Consider the following 19880-nt stretch of genomic DNA (forward strand, 5'->3'; position numbering starts at 1 on the left):
TAAGTGAAATGTCAAACGTGATGAATTAATAATGAATTCCAAACATCCCAAATATATTATAATTAAATAAAATACGTGTGAACGTTGGGATATTTAATTTCATAATTCATTTTATCGTGCACATAGTGTTGGAGGACAGATGTGCACGTCCACTTTGCTGAAGTTAGACAGAGAAAAGTCTAACACCAGCTGCAACGCCTAATTAGAGACACAAAAAAGATTGAACAATTCAATTTTCCGTTTCATTTCATTGTGCCATTATGTGTCTATACACATTTTAATTGTAAACACATCAATCAATCTCCGATAAGTGAAGAAACTCAACCAGTAAACACAAGATAAATAAAAAATAAATAAAAGATAAGGAGGATCGTGTCATTCTGCTCCCGTGTTATGAAGTGTGTCTGGTCTGAAAATTTGAGTAGAGACTTTGGAGAATGCAGAATTATACGTGGATAAGAAGAATCGCGGCAAAAATTGTGCAAATCAACCAATGAAGTGGTTTACTTCTGTTTGAATAAGATTTATTGTTGCTATCTTGTGGTGTTCCTGTAGATGCTACTCGCGCTGGTGGTGGGGGTGACAACACTGGTGCCTCGCATTTGCGTGATGTACCATTTACCTGTTTATCAAAGAAAATCAATATATCTTTCCCTGGGAGAAATTCGACTAGAATAATGATAAAGAGAATCCAATTCTGGGGAGTGACAAATGAGGTGTTATGTTCATTTTAGCAGTTAACGTCAAAGCAGGCTAGCAAACCTTGCAATAGGCAATGCTGCTACAGTTACAAGTTAATTGGCCGTTCGCTTGATCTACAGCTTCTGGAGCTCCACCACCATCACTTCGCTGCATCAATAAAATTCATAATTTTCTTATGGTGAAAAGAGACAATTTAAGCAAAAGAAAATAAAAGTGGAGACTATACCTGATAAAAATCAACAGCAATAAAATTAGGCCACCTTTTGCCAGCTGCTTCAAAGCAAGTCTTTGTCATAGTAACTAGCGGAGCAGAATTATCCAAACAAGATTCTGTTTTGTTGGGATTATCAGGAAAATAGTTCTGCAGAACCAAAGAGATTCCCGATGTACTCAAAGCAGATGATTCAGAACGACTTGGACAAGAACCTTCTTTCATCCCGTCATTTCCATCTGCAGAACATACAGTTAACATGTCAAGTCATCAATAGTTTGACCAACCATGTCTGATGATACCAAATGTAAGAAAGATAAGCAAGTGAAGTTGCAACTTGCAAATATAAGAAAATTTACTCAAGGACCAACTTATGTCATTCAGAAACAAAAAAACGATGTCAATTGGCATAAGGCTCCTAGACTAGTTCTGAAGCATTTGCCTCTTCAAATACTTGAAAATTAAATGCAATTCAACATAAGTTGATCTCATAGGAGCTGCTAATTAAATCGCGAATGTAAACAATTCTAGATTCACTAAGTATGTCATACCAGGAAAGCGGAAAGCAACATAAGCATCAAATTAGACAAAAGCTGTTAACTCACATTGGTTTTCTACAACGTATCTCCACTCATAAGCAATGCCATCAGAAGCCTCCTTTGATGATTTAGAGGTGAAGACTACTAGACGTTGATTCTGCTTGACCATGTCATCCACTGTAGGCCAATCTTCTCCTTTTTTGGGCATACGAGAAATTGGAAACCAGTACTTATTAAGACCAGAATCATTAAAAACCTTGCTCAAGGCCTTTGGGGTTGAGACATAGTCTTCAATGAAGATTGTGACGACCTCTGATGGGTTCTTTTCGAGGAACCCTTGAATTTCTTTCAGTGAATTGATTGCAGGTTGCTGAATCATCCAGAAAGTAAGTTGCACCAATCAGCAATAACAAGAATGCTATATGAGTACCGAATCAGGTAATCAAGTAAAACTAGCAGTATGTGTTAGGAAACTTACAAATGATGTAACATTGTAACACTTCCCACCAAATGAGTGACAAAGCCAGATGTCATTGTTGAAATCATACATATCAAGCATAAGTCCTCGAACGCCATTCTACAGACATCAATCAATTTCTTTAGCAGAGTTTTCACTTTAATAATATCAGGACTTAAGAGGCTAATGACTTCTCTGCTTAAGTTAAAGTAGTAAAATCAGAGTACTTCCTGAAATGGTCACTACATATTTACCGATAGCATATTTTACTTTTTTACTGGAGTAATTCTCAGGTTAGTTGAATCACACAGCTCTGAATTTTCCAAGAACAAATTCTTTCAAGGCTCAAAAGATCTTTACATAGAAAAAGTAGTGGGGAATAAAGGTAGCAATTTTATCTCATAATTTTGATATACAGACTCCACTGAGAACTAAATTAGCACATTAGCATGTGGACAATTTTGATAAGATCGTTAGGTGAAAGCACATGCTTATGTCCTAAGCAAAGTAAAATATGAGTTTTTTGCAATTATATATTACCAATCTAATCTGACTTTTTTCTCTCTCCTACCTAAAAGAGTTCATCTTTTAGAGTTAGATATTCCATTACATTCAGCTGTTCAACTTTTTTTCTTCCACAGCAACTTTTTGAACGCTAAATTCAGCTAGTCAATCAATTGAACTACTAAAATTCCTCAAATATTCAATTCATAATTAGAGAAAATAGAGAAAATCACCTTGAGCTGATTAGTAATCGAATCTTCCTGGTTGGTCGGAGCAAGAATATCAGACCCAGTTGCAGATGTTGACCCGGAAATTGCAAAGGAGTTGTGGGTCGTCAGCCACGAATACTTGTTGAATGGCAAACCTTTTACCTTTCAATCACAAAAATAAAAGTAAAAAATTCAATATACCATTAATGAAAAAAGAAAAAAAAATGAAATAATCAGAATTGGACTTATAATATATGAAATTCACCTTGGTGGTAGGAATAGTGGGTTGAATGCGAGTACATCTGGGTCGGGTATTGCCATTAGCAGGACAAGTAGAGCACACTAATCCTTCATCACAATTACTGTCGGTACAAGTTTCTCCAATCTGTGATTAATCAAATATCCAAAACAAATAACAAATTCATGAATGCGATCTTAAGTGAGATCTAATTAAGATAATTAATGTTTAAGAACAACATAATCAATAAATTACCTTTAGGCAAGAACAGTGTTGGAATAAGATAGAAACGGTGATACAGAGAATAAGAAACTTCATAGGTAGACGGATGATCTCCTGCGAAATAGAAAATAAATAAATGCAAAGATTTTTTCATTATGAGAATTTGAGATAATTAAGAGTAATTAGCAGTAAGAAATTGAGATTAAGAGATTGCATGCCTTCATCATGTAGGCTCTGAGGTTCTTCTCTCTCTCCAAAAATCTCCTAAATCAGTTTTTATAAATTAGTAAGTTTTGTCTATTGTCCCCCCTTTTTTTAGGATATAAAAAAAAAAACAAAAAAAAACACGTTTGTTTTACTTTCAATAGGAAACAGATAGCTGACCGAACCGTTGAGGCTGTTTGCATGGATTTATATTTTGAATTGTTATAAGTCAAAAGTCATCAATAATTATTTTTTTTTTAATTTGAAAATAAGGGTCTAAAAGTATTGTTTTTTAAACTTAAATAATATAAAAATATTTTCAATTTTTAAAACAAGTTAATTTTACTATGGGGAATTTTGCCTAATTGGAGTGTTTTTTCTTTTAATCTCTTAACATTTTTATTTTTTTTCTTATTTACCGTACACACCTTTTTAAAATTAAGTTATAGTAATGTTTCAATGGATGCAAATAATTTGCTTAAAAATCGGTCCAAACAACTTATTTCACAAGAAAAATATTCGTAGTAATAAAATCACAAAGTAATAAAAATAGTAATCCTGTTATAGTATGCTATGGTTATCGAATAAGACTAAAAAACTTACCTGAGTATTGTCAAAATTATTAATATGATAAATTCGGAATGAACTACTCCAACTACTATTCATGATCCATAAGATGTCCTTGGTCAATGAAGATTTTTCTGGATACTGCAATGCCTTAGTTTTGCACCTGGATAATTTTCAAAATCTTTTGATATAGTATCTGGTAAATATTATCAACTGCTTTAAATTCAACACCATCTCCATGGCAACTTCGTTTAGTACTGTAGTCACTTTTTCAAACTTAATATATCTTCATCAATATCAAAAGATGTTCCATCATCAACAGATCTCCAGTTTACACCGGCTGTGCAATGAGCAAGAGATCCATAATTGACTGACTTGAACTTTCAATCTGACAGAGGAATCTGGACCCAGGATCATGCTTTTCAGAATATCAGAAGAAGATTGAATATCTCTCTGACAGAGCACTCTCCAGTCAGTTTCTTTGGCAGTAGGGAAAGAAGTTCAAGTGTAGCTTTGCAACTCCGAGCTCTACACCTGCCTTCAACTGATCTCAAGAATATCTGGAAGGGGAGCAGTGAATGGGACAGCTATCAGATGAGGAGGATACTTCAATAGCTATTTTCTTATCTAAGTTTTCCAAATCCAAGTAGCTTAAGAGAAAAGAAAGTAATAAAACTACACGATGGCGTAACACTCAAATGATTTGCACCATCTGATGCACAAGTAACTCTTTCTTCCACCAACCAACCTTTCCACAATTGGTCCCCCTTTTAGGGCAGCAGGTGGTGGCTGCAGCCAACAGGAAAGGGAATGTGGAGTGGACAAAGCCACATGTACAAATAACATCAAATACTATGAATGCAAAGTTATGTTGCATAAAAATGTCGATAGAGCGTGCTCTCACCGGTACTTACAGTTCAGAGATTCGTGACAGTATCCTCAATAAAGAGAAGGACGAGGTGCCAATCCTACAAGTTACATTAAGAACCATTTAGTTACCACAAGAAACTCCTGTATAACACATCAAAGTAGCCTTATGAGATTAACACAATCAGTATCAATGGTGCCAACAGAGAGTAAAATGCTACACATCATTTCAGCCAATTTGATTGCAAATCTAACATGGAAAAAAAATGAACCAGTGACATGCTCCAATAGACAAACAAACAAGAACCACATCTCGCCTCTACAAGTAACATCAAGAACCATTTAGTTACCACAAGAAATTCCTGTAAAACACATCAAAGTAGTCTTATGAGAATAACACAATCAGTATCAATGGTGCCAACAAAGGGAGTAAAATGCTACACATCATTTCAGGCAATTTGATTGAACATCTAACATGGAACAAAAATGGACAAGTGACATGCTCTAATAGACAAAACAAACAAGAACCACACCTAAACTAACTCAATTCAATAAAATAAATCCAAACCTCGCATTCTTTTCCCAACCCAACCCAAAACAAATTAAATCATAAAATCCCAAGAAAAATTCATCTTGAACTTTTTTTTAAAAAAAAATAGGTAACTAAAAAACAAATTAGTTAAATTCCACAAAGGTCTTTGAAGGCTCCAAAGTTGAATCATATAAAGATATGGTACAGTTTAAGTTCAACGGAAACAGTGGATATATCTGAGATCTACTTCGCTTCTCAATGCAAAAAGCACTGTCAAAACTCATAACTATGTTAACAAGTAATTTATGTATTGGTCCTTTGGAAACAAATCTTGAATTGATATGTGCATTACAAAGGTCATGGAGAACAAAAACACTGTTAAAAACAAGCATCTGATATAGACAATGTTAACCAAAGATTAGTTTTTCGTTTTTCTTTGGATAGGAAAATATACTGAAGTAAGTGGATACAAAAATATTGAAGGACCTGCAAATTAAATATGGTTGTTAGGGAAATAGATGGTAGAAAAGATAACTTATCACATCTCTTATCCATCAATTTGGGCCTTTAGACGTTCATTGAGTAAAAATCAGGACCTGAAATGTATCCTGAGAGCTTGAATGAACCATCACTTGCATTCAATTTGTTAAGGGAGGTCAGATGAATCCCAAACCCACTGGACAATTTTGGCAATGGAGAATGAGAGGTACATGTGCAAAGCAGGTCATCCTCACTGAATGCAATGAACAAAACCTAAGAAACCAGACAGAAAATATCTTTAAGCTAGCTAGTGTAACAAAGACGGATCGGACCTTTCAATATCAGCAATTTTGAAGGAGACACTGGTTGCACAAGGGTGACTCTCAGCAGAGACTCTTCCAGAGAATGCAAGACCTTCTTTTGGCTTCCAGATTATATATGCAAACCAAAAGATTTTAGAAGTAAAGTATGTAAATCAGTAATTTTCATTTATTTGAATTGTGAGAAAACTAAAAGTACTTGGAGTGCATTTGCTTACTTCGAACTGGTTCGTTGTAAAATACATCACCAACAATGACTGCAAAGAGAAAAATCCTAAGAGAAATTCCTTATTAGCAAACAACAGTCGACTCATGCATCAGATAGGCTTATACGGAATTTTACCTGTATAAGCCTATATCATCATTTGTTAATAGTGATGAAGATACCATGTTTGAAAAAAGTAACTACAGAATATACTTGTTCATGCACTCAGAAACCAAGAATGGCCATAATGGACTATGCAATAACAAAATATATCTGATCAATTATAGCAGGTGCTGTGCTTGCCACAATCGGAATAAACTTCTTATCAACCTGTTCGAGAACTTTGGCACCCTTAAGGCAGTTTTTATCAATGGTATCAGGAACCAATGAAATGCAACACGCCAGAAGTGACACTCAGTATAGTATCCTGATTCTTAAGATTATCTGCTCCAGTACCGCTCTGCATCTCATATTGGGAAAGATAGAAGTCCATCATCTTAACAAAATAGAGAAGAAGTCGCAAAAACATCCGAGATATAGCTAAAGTACTCAACTGTAATCTCTAGGGAGTCCCCACTATTTTATACCAGAATCTAAGAAACTTCGAGTTTTTATTGGTGCAAATTCTGAAAAATTGATAAAAGAGGTCAGGCAAGAAAATTTTATTATAAGATCAAAAGATAAGCAAGATGGGATTTGAAAGAGACTATGTGGCCTAGGAGATTCAGAAAGAGACATTGTAATTTCTAATGCTTTCATGATTAGTAAGAATGCAATTTAAGATAATCTTGAAAAATAGGTGAAAGAAATGAAGTTAAATAACTGAAACATGCACTAGGAAAATTCAGCTCTTATTAGGTCAGATACAAATGACAGGAATGGTTTACCTTCTTTTGACTGCCCATCGTGTGGACCTGTGCATTTCCCCCCTTGAGCTTCTAATTTGCTATTCCAGATGTTAACAAGTTTCCTTTTCACATTTGGCCTGAAGAAATAAACATCAGATCGTGTGAGTTATTGACATAATTAGTTGAGATAATATCAGAAAGAGACCTAACGCTCCCAAGAAATTTGATAACATAACCTTTCAACAGAAAATACACCGTCCCCACAACTTGGGGTGGAAGATTGATCATACTTATGGAATGACGGCTGTGAAAGCTCCCAGAAGATAGCTTCTTGAGAATTATGTAGTCTCCTTACTGCTCTAGGTTATGCACCATGTAAAAGAACATTAATTAGTAGCTCATGTTTTCTGTCATCATTGATTATTAACACAAACAAGCACTCAAGGACAAATTAACTAGCATGAATGGCACATCATGAACAGTCTCAATTTTAATCATCATCTGGCATGGCACATCACAAGGGTTGTGTTTGACACAGTCGAAATTAACTTCTTATCAGCCTGTTGGAGAACTTTGACATCCTCCAGGTTTTATCAGTCGAATAAGGAACCAATGAATCACCAAAAATATGCAAGACGCAAAAGTTACATTGAGTACAGTAATCCTGAATCTTCAGATACTCTGTTCAGTACCGCTCTGCAACTCATATTGGAAAAGAAAAAATACCATCATCTTAACAAAATAGAGAAGAAGTCACAAAAATATATGAGATATAGCTAAGGTACTCAATTGTAATCTCTGGACTGCAGTCCCTCCATTTTGTCCCATAAACGAAGAAACTTTGAGATATCGTTCGTGCAAATTCTGAAAATTTGAATAAATATGTCAGGCATGACAATTCTATTACAAGATCTGAACATAAGCAAGATGCAACTATATAGCCTACGAGACTTAGAAAGAGACAATTTGATCTCTAATAATTTCAATAATTAGAACGCAGACCGGGACAATCTTGAAAAGTGGGCGAACGAAATGAAACTAATTAACTGAAACATGCACTAGAAAACTTCAGCTCTTATTCAGGTCAGCAACAAATAACAGGAATGCTTTTACCTTCTTTTGACTCCCCATCGCATGTACATCTTTTGACTCCCTAAAAAAGTTCAAACAAATTCTTGAACATCCTTAACATCCGCTGAGAGAATGACAACACAATTCTTTTGAATTTATTGAATTTCGTTAATATTCGCAACGTCATATTCTTGAAAACTACCCTTTCTTTGATTTCCTTAAACTATACCGACAAGTACTTGAATTTTTCTTTAAGATTATTCATGCAAGAATTCTTGATTTTCTTAAAATATGTCTACAAGAATATCAATGTCAATACAAAAAGCCAACAATTCTTTAATTTTTTTCTAAAAAATCGCAAGAATTTTCCTTCTCGTTTTTAGTGGATGGAAGAATATCTGGGAAGACCTCTTTATTAGTGGGTGGAACAATACCTGGGAAGACCAGTACTATTACTTGAGCAGATAAGAACCGCGGGAAAATTAGTTTAGGGTTTCTTTTTTTGATACCAACTTCTTGATTTTTGTAAAAAAAGAAGGGTAGAATGCATACAAGAATTCTACTCTAGTACTCTAGTAGATAATGGAAAGAACACCAATAGATTGATCGCCGGGAAAATCGATTTAGGGGTTTCGACGGACATCGTCATCGGAGAGTTAAAAGGGTTTTGATCGACATCGTCATCGGAGAGTTGAGAGCCGAACTGCCGAAGTACTAAGACAGGAAAATCGATTTAGTGGTTTCGATCGACATCGTCATCGAAGAGTTAAAAGGGTTTTGATCGACATTATCATCGGAAAGTTGAGAGCTGAGAGCCGAACTGCCGGTGAGTGTAAATGACGGTGGTTTCTTTTAAAATGGGCAGGGTGGGCTTGTTTTATAATGCAGAAAGATTTCAAACTAGTTAAAACACGCAGAAAAAAAAAATAATACAGGCGTAAAAAAATATAGATAGCCTCTAATTTTTTAAATTCCAAAAAGAAAAAAAATGAATTAGGCTGATCCATAAATAAAGACTTTTTTCTTTTAAATTCTTAATTATAATTAAATATAAATTATACTTACAACTTAAATAAAAATAAATTAAGGTAAATTATACAAATATCAGCCCAACACGTTTATCATTTGGAAAAAATATATATAATAGCAAACTAATAACCTAAAATAAATGGAGTAGTCAGGGTTTGATTTAATTGTGCTCCATAGCAAACGTTTGCAAAAAATTGTTAGGCGCCTCTCTCTCAAATATCTCGCTCGCAACTCTCCTCCAGTCTCTCGCTCGCTTCCTCACTTTTTATGCAAACACAAGTGTATAAAAATTGTTTCTAATTGTATAAAGCAGAGAAAATTGTATAAATATATAAATTTTTATTTCCCTCTCTCCCCTCTTCCAGATCTCGCTCGCCACTCTCCCAAATCTCGCTCGCCACCCTCGCCTTTCTCACTTATACAAACAGAAGTGAAATGTATAAATTGTGTTTCTGTTTGTATAAAGCGTGAGAAAAATTGTATATACACATGCACGCTTATAATTATACAACAAAAATACTTCCCTACCCAGTTTCTTTTGCCTTTCTCTCTTTCTCGTTTTATACAATTTTCAAATTGTATCTAATTTCTCTCTTTTTCGTTTTATACAATTCGATTCAATTGTATATTCCTTGTCAAGTCTCTTTTGTCTTTCTCTCTTTCTCATTTTATACAAATTTAAATTGTATATAATCGTTCTATACACTTATAATAATACAATTCGTTTATTACATTTCGTTTTTATACAATTTTCTGCCCAAGTATCTTTTTCTTTCTTGTTTTATACATTTCGTTTTATACAATTTGCTTTAACTGTATATGTATAGCAAATTATACAGTTTCAATGTTTGCTATGGAGCGCAATTATGTAAACTTTGATACAACATACAAATATGATTTTTTTATTTGCTATACGTGAAAGTTGTCCTTATCTTTTTCTTATGCATTATTCCTCCTCCTCCCTCGTTTGTCTTTTATTTTCTTTCCATTTTTAATTTGAATTTGAAATTGTTTTGAGTTGATCAAAATTAAGTAATTAGTGTATATTTTATATATAATTAATATTACTTTATGTATAGTTAAATCACTATTAGTTTTTAGAGTGCATAACTTTGTTAAGATAAGTTATAATCGATAGTCTACAATTTGTATGACACTTGACAAATTATATCATATGAATTATATTTTTATATGACATTTGACAGACTATTTTATTTATTATTAGATTTTTTAGCTTCTTTTTAAAAAACTATTATTTTTACTTATAATTTTAAAATTTTTAATTTTTTACTTGACATGCTTAAGTCACGTGATTAAAAGATGTTTTGATACATTTTAATATATTTTTAATTTAAAATTATTAGATTCACAAATATATATTTTTTATTTTTTAAACTTTGTATCAAGTCAAAATTAAAAAATAAATAAAACAATAGTTTTACTTTAAATTTTCATTCTACTATTGATGAGATGATTTAAATTACACTAATATCTACTTTATTAAACTTATTTTTAGGATTTAAACCATAATTTTTTATTTTTTAAGAAAAATCATTTATAGATTTTGTGGCAATTTTTCTTTTTAGAAAAAACATTAATTGTTCCAAAAGAGAGTAACAGGCCCAAGGGACGAGTTCAACATCACATGTACAATCTCATTGGCTGAAAAAACGAATATTTGTTTGTGTTTCATCTTTTAGATTAACTTATACAGTACTATATTACATGAAAAACATTTTCTGTAGAAGTTATTGTTAGTTTAGGTGTTTAAATTATTTTTATAACCTTCTTTCTGTGCTGTATTTTCTGAAACCACCACATTAGTAATACTCTTTTTTTGGAAGCGGTAAAAAAGAAGTTAGAAAATAATAAATTAATTTTAACAATGTAATTAGTTTTTGTTCTTCCCCACTAAAAGAATTATCTATTATCTATTGAAGGTTGCAACTTCTTACTCACCTTGTAAATTTCATTATTTTTAAATATAAATAAGTGAAACTTAATTTTTCAAAGGGCATATAATAGAATCTCTAAATTAATAGAGCATATAATAGAATTTCTATAAATTAATATTATTGCAATCATAAAATAATTTTATAAAAATATAATTTAATCAATAAATTAATATTTATTAATTTGGAGAGTATTTTTGAAATTTAATGAAGTTTTCAGGAATTTAAACAAATACATTTGTAAAAACGATATTCATGAATTCGAGCCCATAATTAACGATCATAGCCTATTGGATTACTTGATTAAAAATAAAATAATATATATTAAGAGGCAGAAACTTAAAAGAAATTATGGATATTATAGAAAAAAATAATATTATTGGTGTGATTGAAGACCATATTACATTTCCTTTGAAACCAGTTACACATAATAATGTCACTTATTATATCTAGACTCTTCATAATTTTTTGTGCAGTTCGAGAAGACAACATTATATTTTTTTGTAGATGTAATAAGAAAAGTTGGAGATAACTTCAATTATATGTAATTTTTTTTTAAAAAAACTAAAATCACATTTCACTAAATTATCTTAGATGTTTTTTAATTTTTTAAAAAATTATTAATTTATAATATTAATAAAAGTACGAGACTATATATTTGTATGAAGTCTTTGAAAAATATAAAATCTTATCAAAATTAATGTTTTTTACGGTGCCCCAAATCAAGATCAAAAAATAGTATTTATCTTAAAGAATTTAATAATTTATTGAATATTAATTTAGAGCTACTGTAATTTACTTTTACTAATTAATCTTCATCAAATTAAAGAAAAAAAATTAGGAAAAAGAAAAACAGGTATTTTTAGTCCTATATTATAAACGAGAAAGACTTTATTAAATTAGAGAAAATTTGGAAAATCCATTAGCTTAAACCGTAAGCAACACGCTTGCGGTTTGAGTGTGCGTAGAGATTATGCAACCGAACTCTCTTCTTCTCTATATAATACCACCATTCCACTAAATTGACAATCAAAAAAGTTCTCTTCCATGTCGATATTTTTGGGAAACACCGCTTCAAGTAAGTTGAACTTCATTCTTTATGCTTTTGATGCATTGTGTTCTGTTTTTTTATGGTTTTTTTACTGAATTTTCTTGATTACTAAAGCATAATGTAGTTGAAATCAAATCAATGTAACTGGGATCCAAGAAAAGAGCAACATAGTAGTATAAGAAAAGATAAAAAAGCTTACTTATATATATCATGATTCTTATAAACTATATTTTACATGCAATGCTCTATAATCTCTGTCCAAATATGCTAAGAAGAAAGACCACATAGGCTATTGCATGGAAATTGGGAATGACATACACAAGTGAGGATTGACATATATAGATGCTACACTTAATACTTTCGATTTCATGAAAGTAGAGATATCATATTTACTCTTCTAGAGAAGTAAGGCGGCTTTGGAATTGGTCTAAAGTTTAATCTGCTCCTTGTGGAAGTAGCTATGCTTATTGAGCTGTACTCTTCTAAAAATATAAAATGTTAGTAATAACTGTAATATCTCAATGGGATTTTGTATGGTGGGTGGGTAGTGTATTGCTTACAATTTCTGGAACAGATATTGTGCCAGATATTCATGCATGTAGTTGTCTTTAGTTAGTGATTAGAAAATCAATCCAATCTGCTTACCTAACTGAAGTACCGTTAAGACTTCAATGCAGCAACGAATGCTACATCTGGTCAAACACAAAACGCATCTACGAATTCGTCCACTTTACCGATATTTGGAAAGAAATATGACTTTAATAGTGTGACCAATGAACCTTTGGTGGGGTCTAGGGATGTCAATGTCTCGGACTCCTCCATATTTGGATATCCAAGAGCTCCTGCATTTGGTGTTTCAAGCAACTCACACTGTCGCACCGCAAGACTTGATTCATACTCCTTTGGCCAACCGGCAATATTTATGTCAGGGAGCAAAGGTGAACTCTATTGTCCATTTTCTCATGTATTGGAGCAGATTAATCAATATTTTGAGGGAGAATTTTGTTCTGTTATCTATATGGTCTGTGTTGGTCTGAAATCCCTGCTGAGCTTTTTTAAATACTACTGAGTACTATTTATTTCTACTTCATATTTTTGGATATTTTAAGTGTTCAATTTTGATTACATTTGCAATCCAGGAAAAGAAAGTACACCACCTTTTTTCAAGAGCTCTGGTTTTGGGAAGTCAGCATTTGGCATTAATCAGAAAGGAAGTAGAATAGCATCATATATTGCAACTCCAGAGAACAATATCACAGGACCCAGTGGTGGAAAATTTCAATCCATTTGTGGAATGCAGGCTTATAAAGATAAAAGCCAAGAGGAGTTGAGGTTTGAGGACTACCAGTTAGGTGATAAAGGTATACTTGTTCTCTTATGTGATTCAGATTAAGCTTCTTCAAATATATTATTGCTACCTTTATATGTGCATAACTTCCTGCAATTAAGTTAATTTCAAACAAATTCTTTGGTCTCTGTCCAAATACACTCAGAAGAAAGACCATTTAGCCTATTGGTATCTCCATGAGGTAATTTAAAAAGGTTGTCCTCCTCCCACCTGAGAAAATGAACTTGTCTAATATTTCATTCTTCCCCAGGTTACGCAATACGAAAGATAAATTCAAAAATCTGGGCATTTGAATTTATATGGCTGTTTGGCTGCATTTTAGAGATGATTTCACCTGGTGGAGAAGGCAGGAATATTTTTTTGCCTATGGAAGAGGAGTAATCTTTTATAATGAATGTCCATACTGGTAATGAGCTTAAAATGTACCTGGCTCACATGCATGTCCATCTTTTGAATGATTCAATCAGCACATTGTTTATTTGGTTTTAGTCATTTGATTAGGTGCATCTAGAACTGGAGACATCAACAGGATACATATGACAACTCCAATTGATATTTGATAGTTGTAGGCTTGACCAAGAATAATCTACAGTTTTTTTATAACCAGGAGTAACCTTAACTTCACATTGTACATGCATCTTTGGAGCATAGGTGATTTTAAAAAAATGCTTTGTTTGATTTATTTTTAATGATAATGAAAAGGCTAAAAGAGAGAACAATACTTACCGATCAAATAAAACAAAGAGGGAAAGAGCAGAAATTGAAATATGGAACTTCGTATGAAGTCACAGTCAAAATGCAAAAAGGTAAAAGTGAGTGATTCAATCAGGCTGACTGTTTTCAGTACATAAAAAATGAGAGCACATGAGTAGGAACAATGGCCAAAGAATACCAAAGCAGGAGAACAGAATTAGGAAGTTGTCCGATGCATGAGGAGTTTATACAACCCTATAAATCTGAAAAACGGTGCTAAAATAAACTGTCCCCATATTCAATTTAAGCTCAATTGAGAGGCGTCTGAAAGAACTAAGTCACAGCGACAAGAGGTGGGTTGCTGTGAATTTGTGATGCTAGGCTCAACTTACCGAGTAATGTTGCAGCACTAATAACATGCTTTATTTCAGAACATTAATTTATTAGAGTGCTAAAAGAATGTGATCTACTTCATCTGACAAGTGAAATAGCAAAATAGGGAAGAGATTGCAGAGATCACAACTACTAGGGTACAACATGTCAGTTAACCAAGTAATCCTCCTCTAAACATGACAAAATAGAAGTTCACGGAGAACTAGGACCCAGGGATGCACAGACAAGTTAGAACTCGTCTTCACTTCTTCTTTTTTTATGACAAGGGAACCCACACAGGAATGATCTACAGACACTATTTGAGTATGTTATTCCCATCATTTCTCTGCGAATGGATTAAGTACATCTTTCTTTCTTGCCTGTGGCCCAGGTAAGGAATGGCATTATATATATGTTACACTTATACTGCTATTTTCATGAAAGGAGGGATATCATATTTACTTTTCTAGAGCAGCGAAGCGGCTTTGGAAATGGTCGAAAAGCTAAATCTTCTCCTTGTGAAAGTAGCTATGCACATTGAGCTGTACTCTTCTCCAAAAATGTTAGTAATAACTGCAATATCTCAGTGGGATTTCTTATGGTGGGTAATGCTATTGTTAACTATTTCTGGAACCAATCTTGTGCCAGCTATTGATGCCTTGTAGTTGTATTTAATTAGTCATTAGCAAATCAATTCAATCTGCTTTTCTAACTGCAGGAACGTTAGCTTTTAATGCAGCAACGAATGCTACATCTGGTCAAACACAACTTATATTTCCGGGCTCATCCTTTTCACAAACATTTGGAAAGAAATATGACGTTAACAGTGTGACCAATGAACCTCTGTTTTGGTCCAGGGATGCCAATGCCTCAGGCTTCTCCGAATTTGGATCTTTACAAGCTACTTCATTTGGTGTTTCAAGCAACTCACACTTTGGCACCCCAAGTTTTAATTCCTATTCCTTTGGCCAACCAGCAATATCCATGTCAGGGATCAAAGGTTTGCTTTATTGTCCATTTTATCATGTGTTGGAGCAGATTATTCAACAGTTTAAGGGAGAGTTTTGTTCTGTAATCTAGATGATCCGATTGATATATTCATATACTGTGCATTATTATATGCTCTAAATTGATCTGAAATCAATGTTGATCTTTTGTTATATATTACTAAGTACCATTTATTCCTACTTTATATTTTTGAATTTCCTGAGTGTTCAATCTTAGATCAAACTTGCAAAGCAGGAAAAGAAAGTACAACACCTTTGCTCCAGAGCTCTGGTTTTGGAAAGTCCGCATTTGGTATTAACCAGAAAGGAAGTAGAACAACATCATACATTGCAGCTCCAGATATAGATAGCACATGTCTCTTTGGTGGACGAATTCAATCCATTTGTGGAATGCAGACTTATCAAGATAAAAGTCAGGAGGAGTTGAGGTTTGAGGACTACCAGTTAGGTGATAAAGGTATCCTTAACTTTTTCTCTTATCTGTAGATAACAAAGAAATCTACCTTGTATTTCATTAACATTTTTATTCTTCATGGGTGAATTTGCAGGTCAGGAATGTGGTTCTTCATTTAGTGTTTCCACCGCACAGGGATTTGGTCTCATCAACAACACGAGGCCTTTCATATCACCAGTATTAAACCAATCAACTGTTGATCAACCTTTTTATTCCCATTTTCCAAGTACATTTACAGTGGAAAGAGCAGGAGTTGACTCTCTATCAAAATATTCTTCCCATATATTTCCCCCAAACCCATCATTGTTGAACTCTTGTGGCACTAGAAATAGAGTGGAGTCTACTGCCTCAGATGTTTCCTTCTCTCCGTGGAACAATTCAAATCAGTTTGCACCTTTTAAACCAGCTTCCAGTTCTTCCACTGCCTCCACTACTCCATTAAGGAACCCATTGTCTTTATCAACATCTGCCCCTCTATCTCCATGTTCAGTCTCACCTTCCACATATCCTTCGTTAACTAAGCCATCAGGCCCTGATTTTTATCAGAAGAACTCTTTTTCTCCCACTCCTGTTTTAACTACAGGAGGCGCTTCACAATCCACGTTATGCTGCAACTGCCTAAAGCAGTCACAGCCTACTCCAGCAGGACTTTCTAATGTTTCAAGCACTCCACTTGCTGCGAATCAAAATACTGTAAGTGTTTCTGAACGTATATGCAATTAGATCTCATTTATATATCTCTGCCATTTGCTTTCTGTCATAAATAATATAAAAGGCACCTCGTGGTCTATAAAATCGGTGAAACATTTCTATTGCGGTGTTGTACATCTAAGTTGTTGCCTACTCTTGCAGCCTCTGTTCCTTGGTCCTCTGCAGCCAGAAATAACTCCTAAAGTTGGAACAACACTGCCAATAACCAACACTTCTCACCCAACAACAGGTACACTTACTGCAGTATGTTTTGCTCTTTTTGATGTCGATAGTATGTTGGATTGTAATCAATGTAACTAATCCTCCTGGCACCTGTTTCCTGTAAGATGGTGCTAGTTGCTCAGAAATTGGACAAGGAGTTGGTCAGCAGCCAAGTATGAATGGCCAACAGTGAGTATCAAACTTAACTATCTGTTCTTTTACTTTACTTCATGTGTTATTAGTTGCCTAAATTTGACTTCTAGACTTTCCTCACATTTTATTTATTTATGCTGCCTCAGTTATTACTGCACAGTCCTCTCGTTTTAGTCTGATCGTTTTATTCTTCCTGTGTCTCTTCTTTTTCTTGCATCTTTCTTTTGGTACTTTCTCATGCACCAGCTATATCTTAACATATTTTCAGGTCTTACTTTCCGGTAATCGTGGAAGTCAAGCCATCACCAAATATGCCTCCTGCTGAAACACAACCTCCGGACCAAATCTCACTTGAGCACCCGTATTTGGAAACATCCATTCAATATGGAATTTCTAGTTTACCTGTAAGTTTCACATTTCTGAACAGTAATTATAATTAATGTTGCTCCTGGATGTGTTCATTGTTCTCAAACCAAGAATCTGGGATGCCTCGTTACTATTGTTATAATGTTATGCACCTTGAAAGACAGATTTATTTGTCACCTTCATAATGTTGTATATTTATGCTTTCATGTCAAGGTAGATGTAACTGCATCTAGTTGCTGGCCTTTGCTTTATACTAAATAAATTCCAGTATTTCTCCAATCAGATATAAATATCAGTATAATTGTTCAAATTCCAAACAGAACTCTTCAAAGTATCAGGCATGCTTATATTTTTATTAGCTTCACTATATTGGTTATGCTTAAGGTGAAAAGAACAGTTGTCAGCTATTATGAAAAATTATCCTTTTGTTGCTTGCAGGTTTCTGACAACCCTGCTCCGGTCAGACGAAGATCTTCGTTGATAATTCGACATTCATCTCTAAGTCATCATAGGTTGCCACCTCAGAAATACAAACCTACAAGTGATAAACCAAAGGTGAGAAGTATAATTTTATGTGAGACTTGTTTAGTAGTTCGTGGCCATCCTTTGGTTGATGGACCAAAATTTAAAGTTGCAATCATATGGAAATATTTGCAAGTATGGGTATCCTTTCGGTGAAAAAATACAGGACAAAGTCCATATTTTCCTCTAATCCAAGTAAAAACACTGGCAAATCTAACAGGACTATAATATTTGTCTATGTAGGTACCCTTTTTCATGGATAAAGAAAACGCTACTGGTGTACTAAAGACAGAAGTCATCATCATTCCAAGGGAAAACCCAAGGGACTGGGTTCGTCCTACCACAGAATCTCCACAAGGGGCTGATACATCTATGGACAGTAAGCTTTCTTTTTTTTTATGAACATATGCATGCATGCCTTCCTTTCATTGATTGGTTCAACTGGATTCTAAAAGATGCATAAGTCAATTATCATAGTTACTGCAATGTTTTAGTTTGTGGATTACATAAATATCAGGTACTTGCCATTTTATGTCTGCTCCATCAAGATCCCATTTCCTTAAAGCTCAAAGCCTGGAATCTCTAATAGTTCAAAATTAAAACGAATTATACTGATTGGTGATTCGTTTACAGGATTTTAGACACTAGAAAATTATCATTTGTTATCTATTTGATAATATCCAAGGGTATACAACTTGACTTTTTTGCTATTTTACAAGTTCTAAGAATTAAGAGCCAAATTAACCAAGTTTGCCTATTTAATTGTGTAATATTTTCTTTTTCTGTTTAAAATGTAGGGATGCATGATGGAGACAAAGTTCTTCATAAGCTCAAGTTACAGTCTGAAGAGACGCATCATGATAATTGTGGCGATGATAAGGATGTGGATGGCATAATGCCAAAGCTTCAACGTGCTGATTACTACACAGTTCCTCCTATAGAGGAGTTGCTGTCAAAGGAGAAGGAAGAAGCTGGTTTTTGTTGGCACGTGAAGGACTTTGTGGTAGGAAGACATGGGTATGGAAGCATCAAGTTCTTGGGAGAAACAGATATTCGGAAGCTTGATCTTGATTCTGCTGTTCGTTTCAACCATCGCGAGGTGATCATCTATATGGATGAGAGCAAGAAACCCCCAGTTGGCAAAGGCCTCAACAAACCAGCTGAGATAACTCTCCTCAATGTCAAATGCATCAACAAATCAAGTGGGAAGGAGTACAGAGACGGACCAATGGTCAACAAGTACAAAGATATGCTTATTAAGAAAGCAGTAGAACAAGATGCAGAATTTGTTTCTTATGATCCAGTGGAAGGGCAGTGGAAATTTAGGGTATCACACTTCTAATTGATTTTGTGGCATAACCAAATGTTTGAATTTTAAGATCATATATTTTTAGAATTAGCTCACTTTGATTTTGTCCCACTCTTTTACGCACTTTTGTTCCCAGTCGGCCAAGTTGTTATCACTGGATTTCATTCTAAGTTTACTCATTTTGTGTATCTCTTTCAATGTTTTCTGCTTTTATCTCAAATTATTCTTTTCCTTTTTCACTTGTTTGTGGGTAAATAGTTCTAATTAAATCAAATTTTGAAATCGAAAATATTTTTTTAAAATTGTTTTTTTTTTCCAAAAGAAAAATGTAATTTGAAATTGGAAGAGAGTTTTGGAAAATGTTTTTCGTAATTTTTGAAGGAAAAATCATTTTTCTTAATTTTGAGGAAAATGAGTTGATTTGGAAAACATTTTCCAAAACTTTTATGCCAACCAAATATATGTTTTCCTTCATACCAAACACACTCTTAAAGAAAACTAATATTCGAAATAGTTTTTTTTTTAAATAAAAATAA

General features: G+C 33.7%; 2 protein-coding genes across 23 annotated transcripts; one reads left to right on the forward strand and one right to left on the reverse strand.

The window, feature by feature from the left end:
* Nucleotides 1-217: 217 nt before the first annotated feature.
* On the reverse strand, nt 218-9041 carry LOC107011922 (PI-PLC X domain-containing protein At5g67130-like). Of its 16 annotated transcripts, none has more exons than XM_027914683.1 (17): nt 8729-9041; nt 8219-8258; nt 7342-7969; nt 7145-7242; nt 6271-6883; nt 6065-6156; nt 5849-5985; nt 4758-4821; nt 3890-4413; nt 3116-3196; nt 2888-3007; nt 2647-2784; nt 1931-2029; nt 1519-1822; nt 929-1152; nt 763-849; nt 218-622 (listed from the first exon to the last, which is right to left on the reverse strand). In XM_027914683.1, exons 9-17 carry the CDS (start codon nt 3950-3952, stop codon nt 446-448), a joined length of 1293 nt encoding a protein of 430 aa, XP_027770484.1. In that variant the 5' UTR covers nt 3953-4413; nt 4758-4821; nt 5849-5985; nt 6065-6156; nt 6271-6883; nt 7145-7242; nt 7342-7969; nt 8219-8258; nt 8729-9041; the 3' UTR covers nt 218-445. The 16 variants fall into 16 exon arrangements, with proteins under 16 accessions (XP_027770484.1, XP_027770481.1, XP_027770487.1 ...); XM_027914680.1 differs by having other exon boundaries at nt 8611-9041; XM_027914686.1 differs by having other exon boundaries at nt 6271-6326; nt 6588-6717; nt 6812-6883; nt 7342-9041.
* A 3037-nt stretch (nt 9042-12078) lies between these two features.
* Nucleotides 12079-19532, forward strand: LOC107008765 (nuclear pore complex protein NUP98A-like). 7 transcript variants are annotated; one of them, XM_015207924.2, is made up of 12 exons: nt 12079-12235; nt 12874-13146; nt 13348-13569; nt 15340-15621; nt 15846-16085; nt 16177-16775; nt 16935-17022; nt 17120-17183; nt 17416-17551; nt 17952-18068; nt 18279-18414; nt 18833-19532. In XM_015207924.2, exons 1-12 carry the CDS (start codon nt 12205-12207, stop codon nt 19375-19377), a joined length of 2733 nt encoding a protein of 910 aa, XP_015063410.1. In that variant the 5' UTR covers nt 12079-12204; the 3' UTR covers nt 19378-19532. The 7 variants fall into 7 exon arrangements, with proteins under 7 accessions (XP_015063410.1, XP_015063411.1, XP_015063413.1 ...); XM_015207925.2 differs by having other exon boundaries at nt 12080-12235; nt 15864-16085; XM_027914846.1 differs by having other exon boundaries at nt 12085-12235; nt 12886-13146.
* Nucleotides 19533-19880: the final 348 nt, after the last annotated feature.

This window comes from Solanum pennellii, chromosome 2 (assembly GCF_001406875.1).
Source record: "Solanum pennellii chromosome 2, SPENNV200".
Lineage (NCBI taxonomy): Eukaryota > Viridiplantae > Streptophyta > Magnoliopsida > Solanales > Solanaceae > Solanum > Solanum pennellii.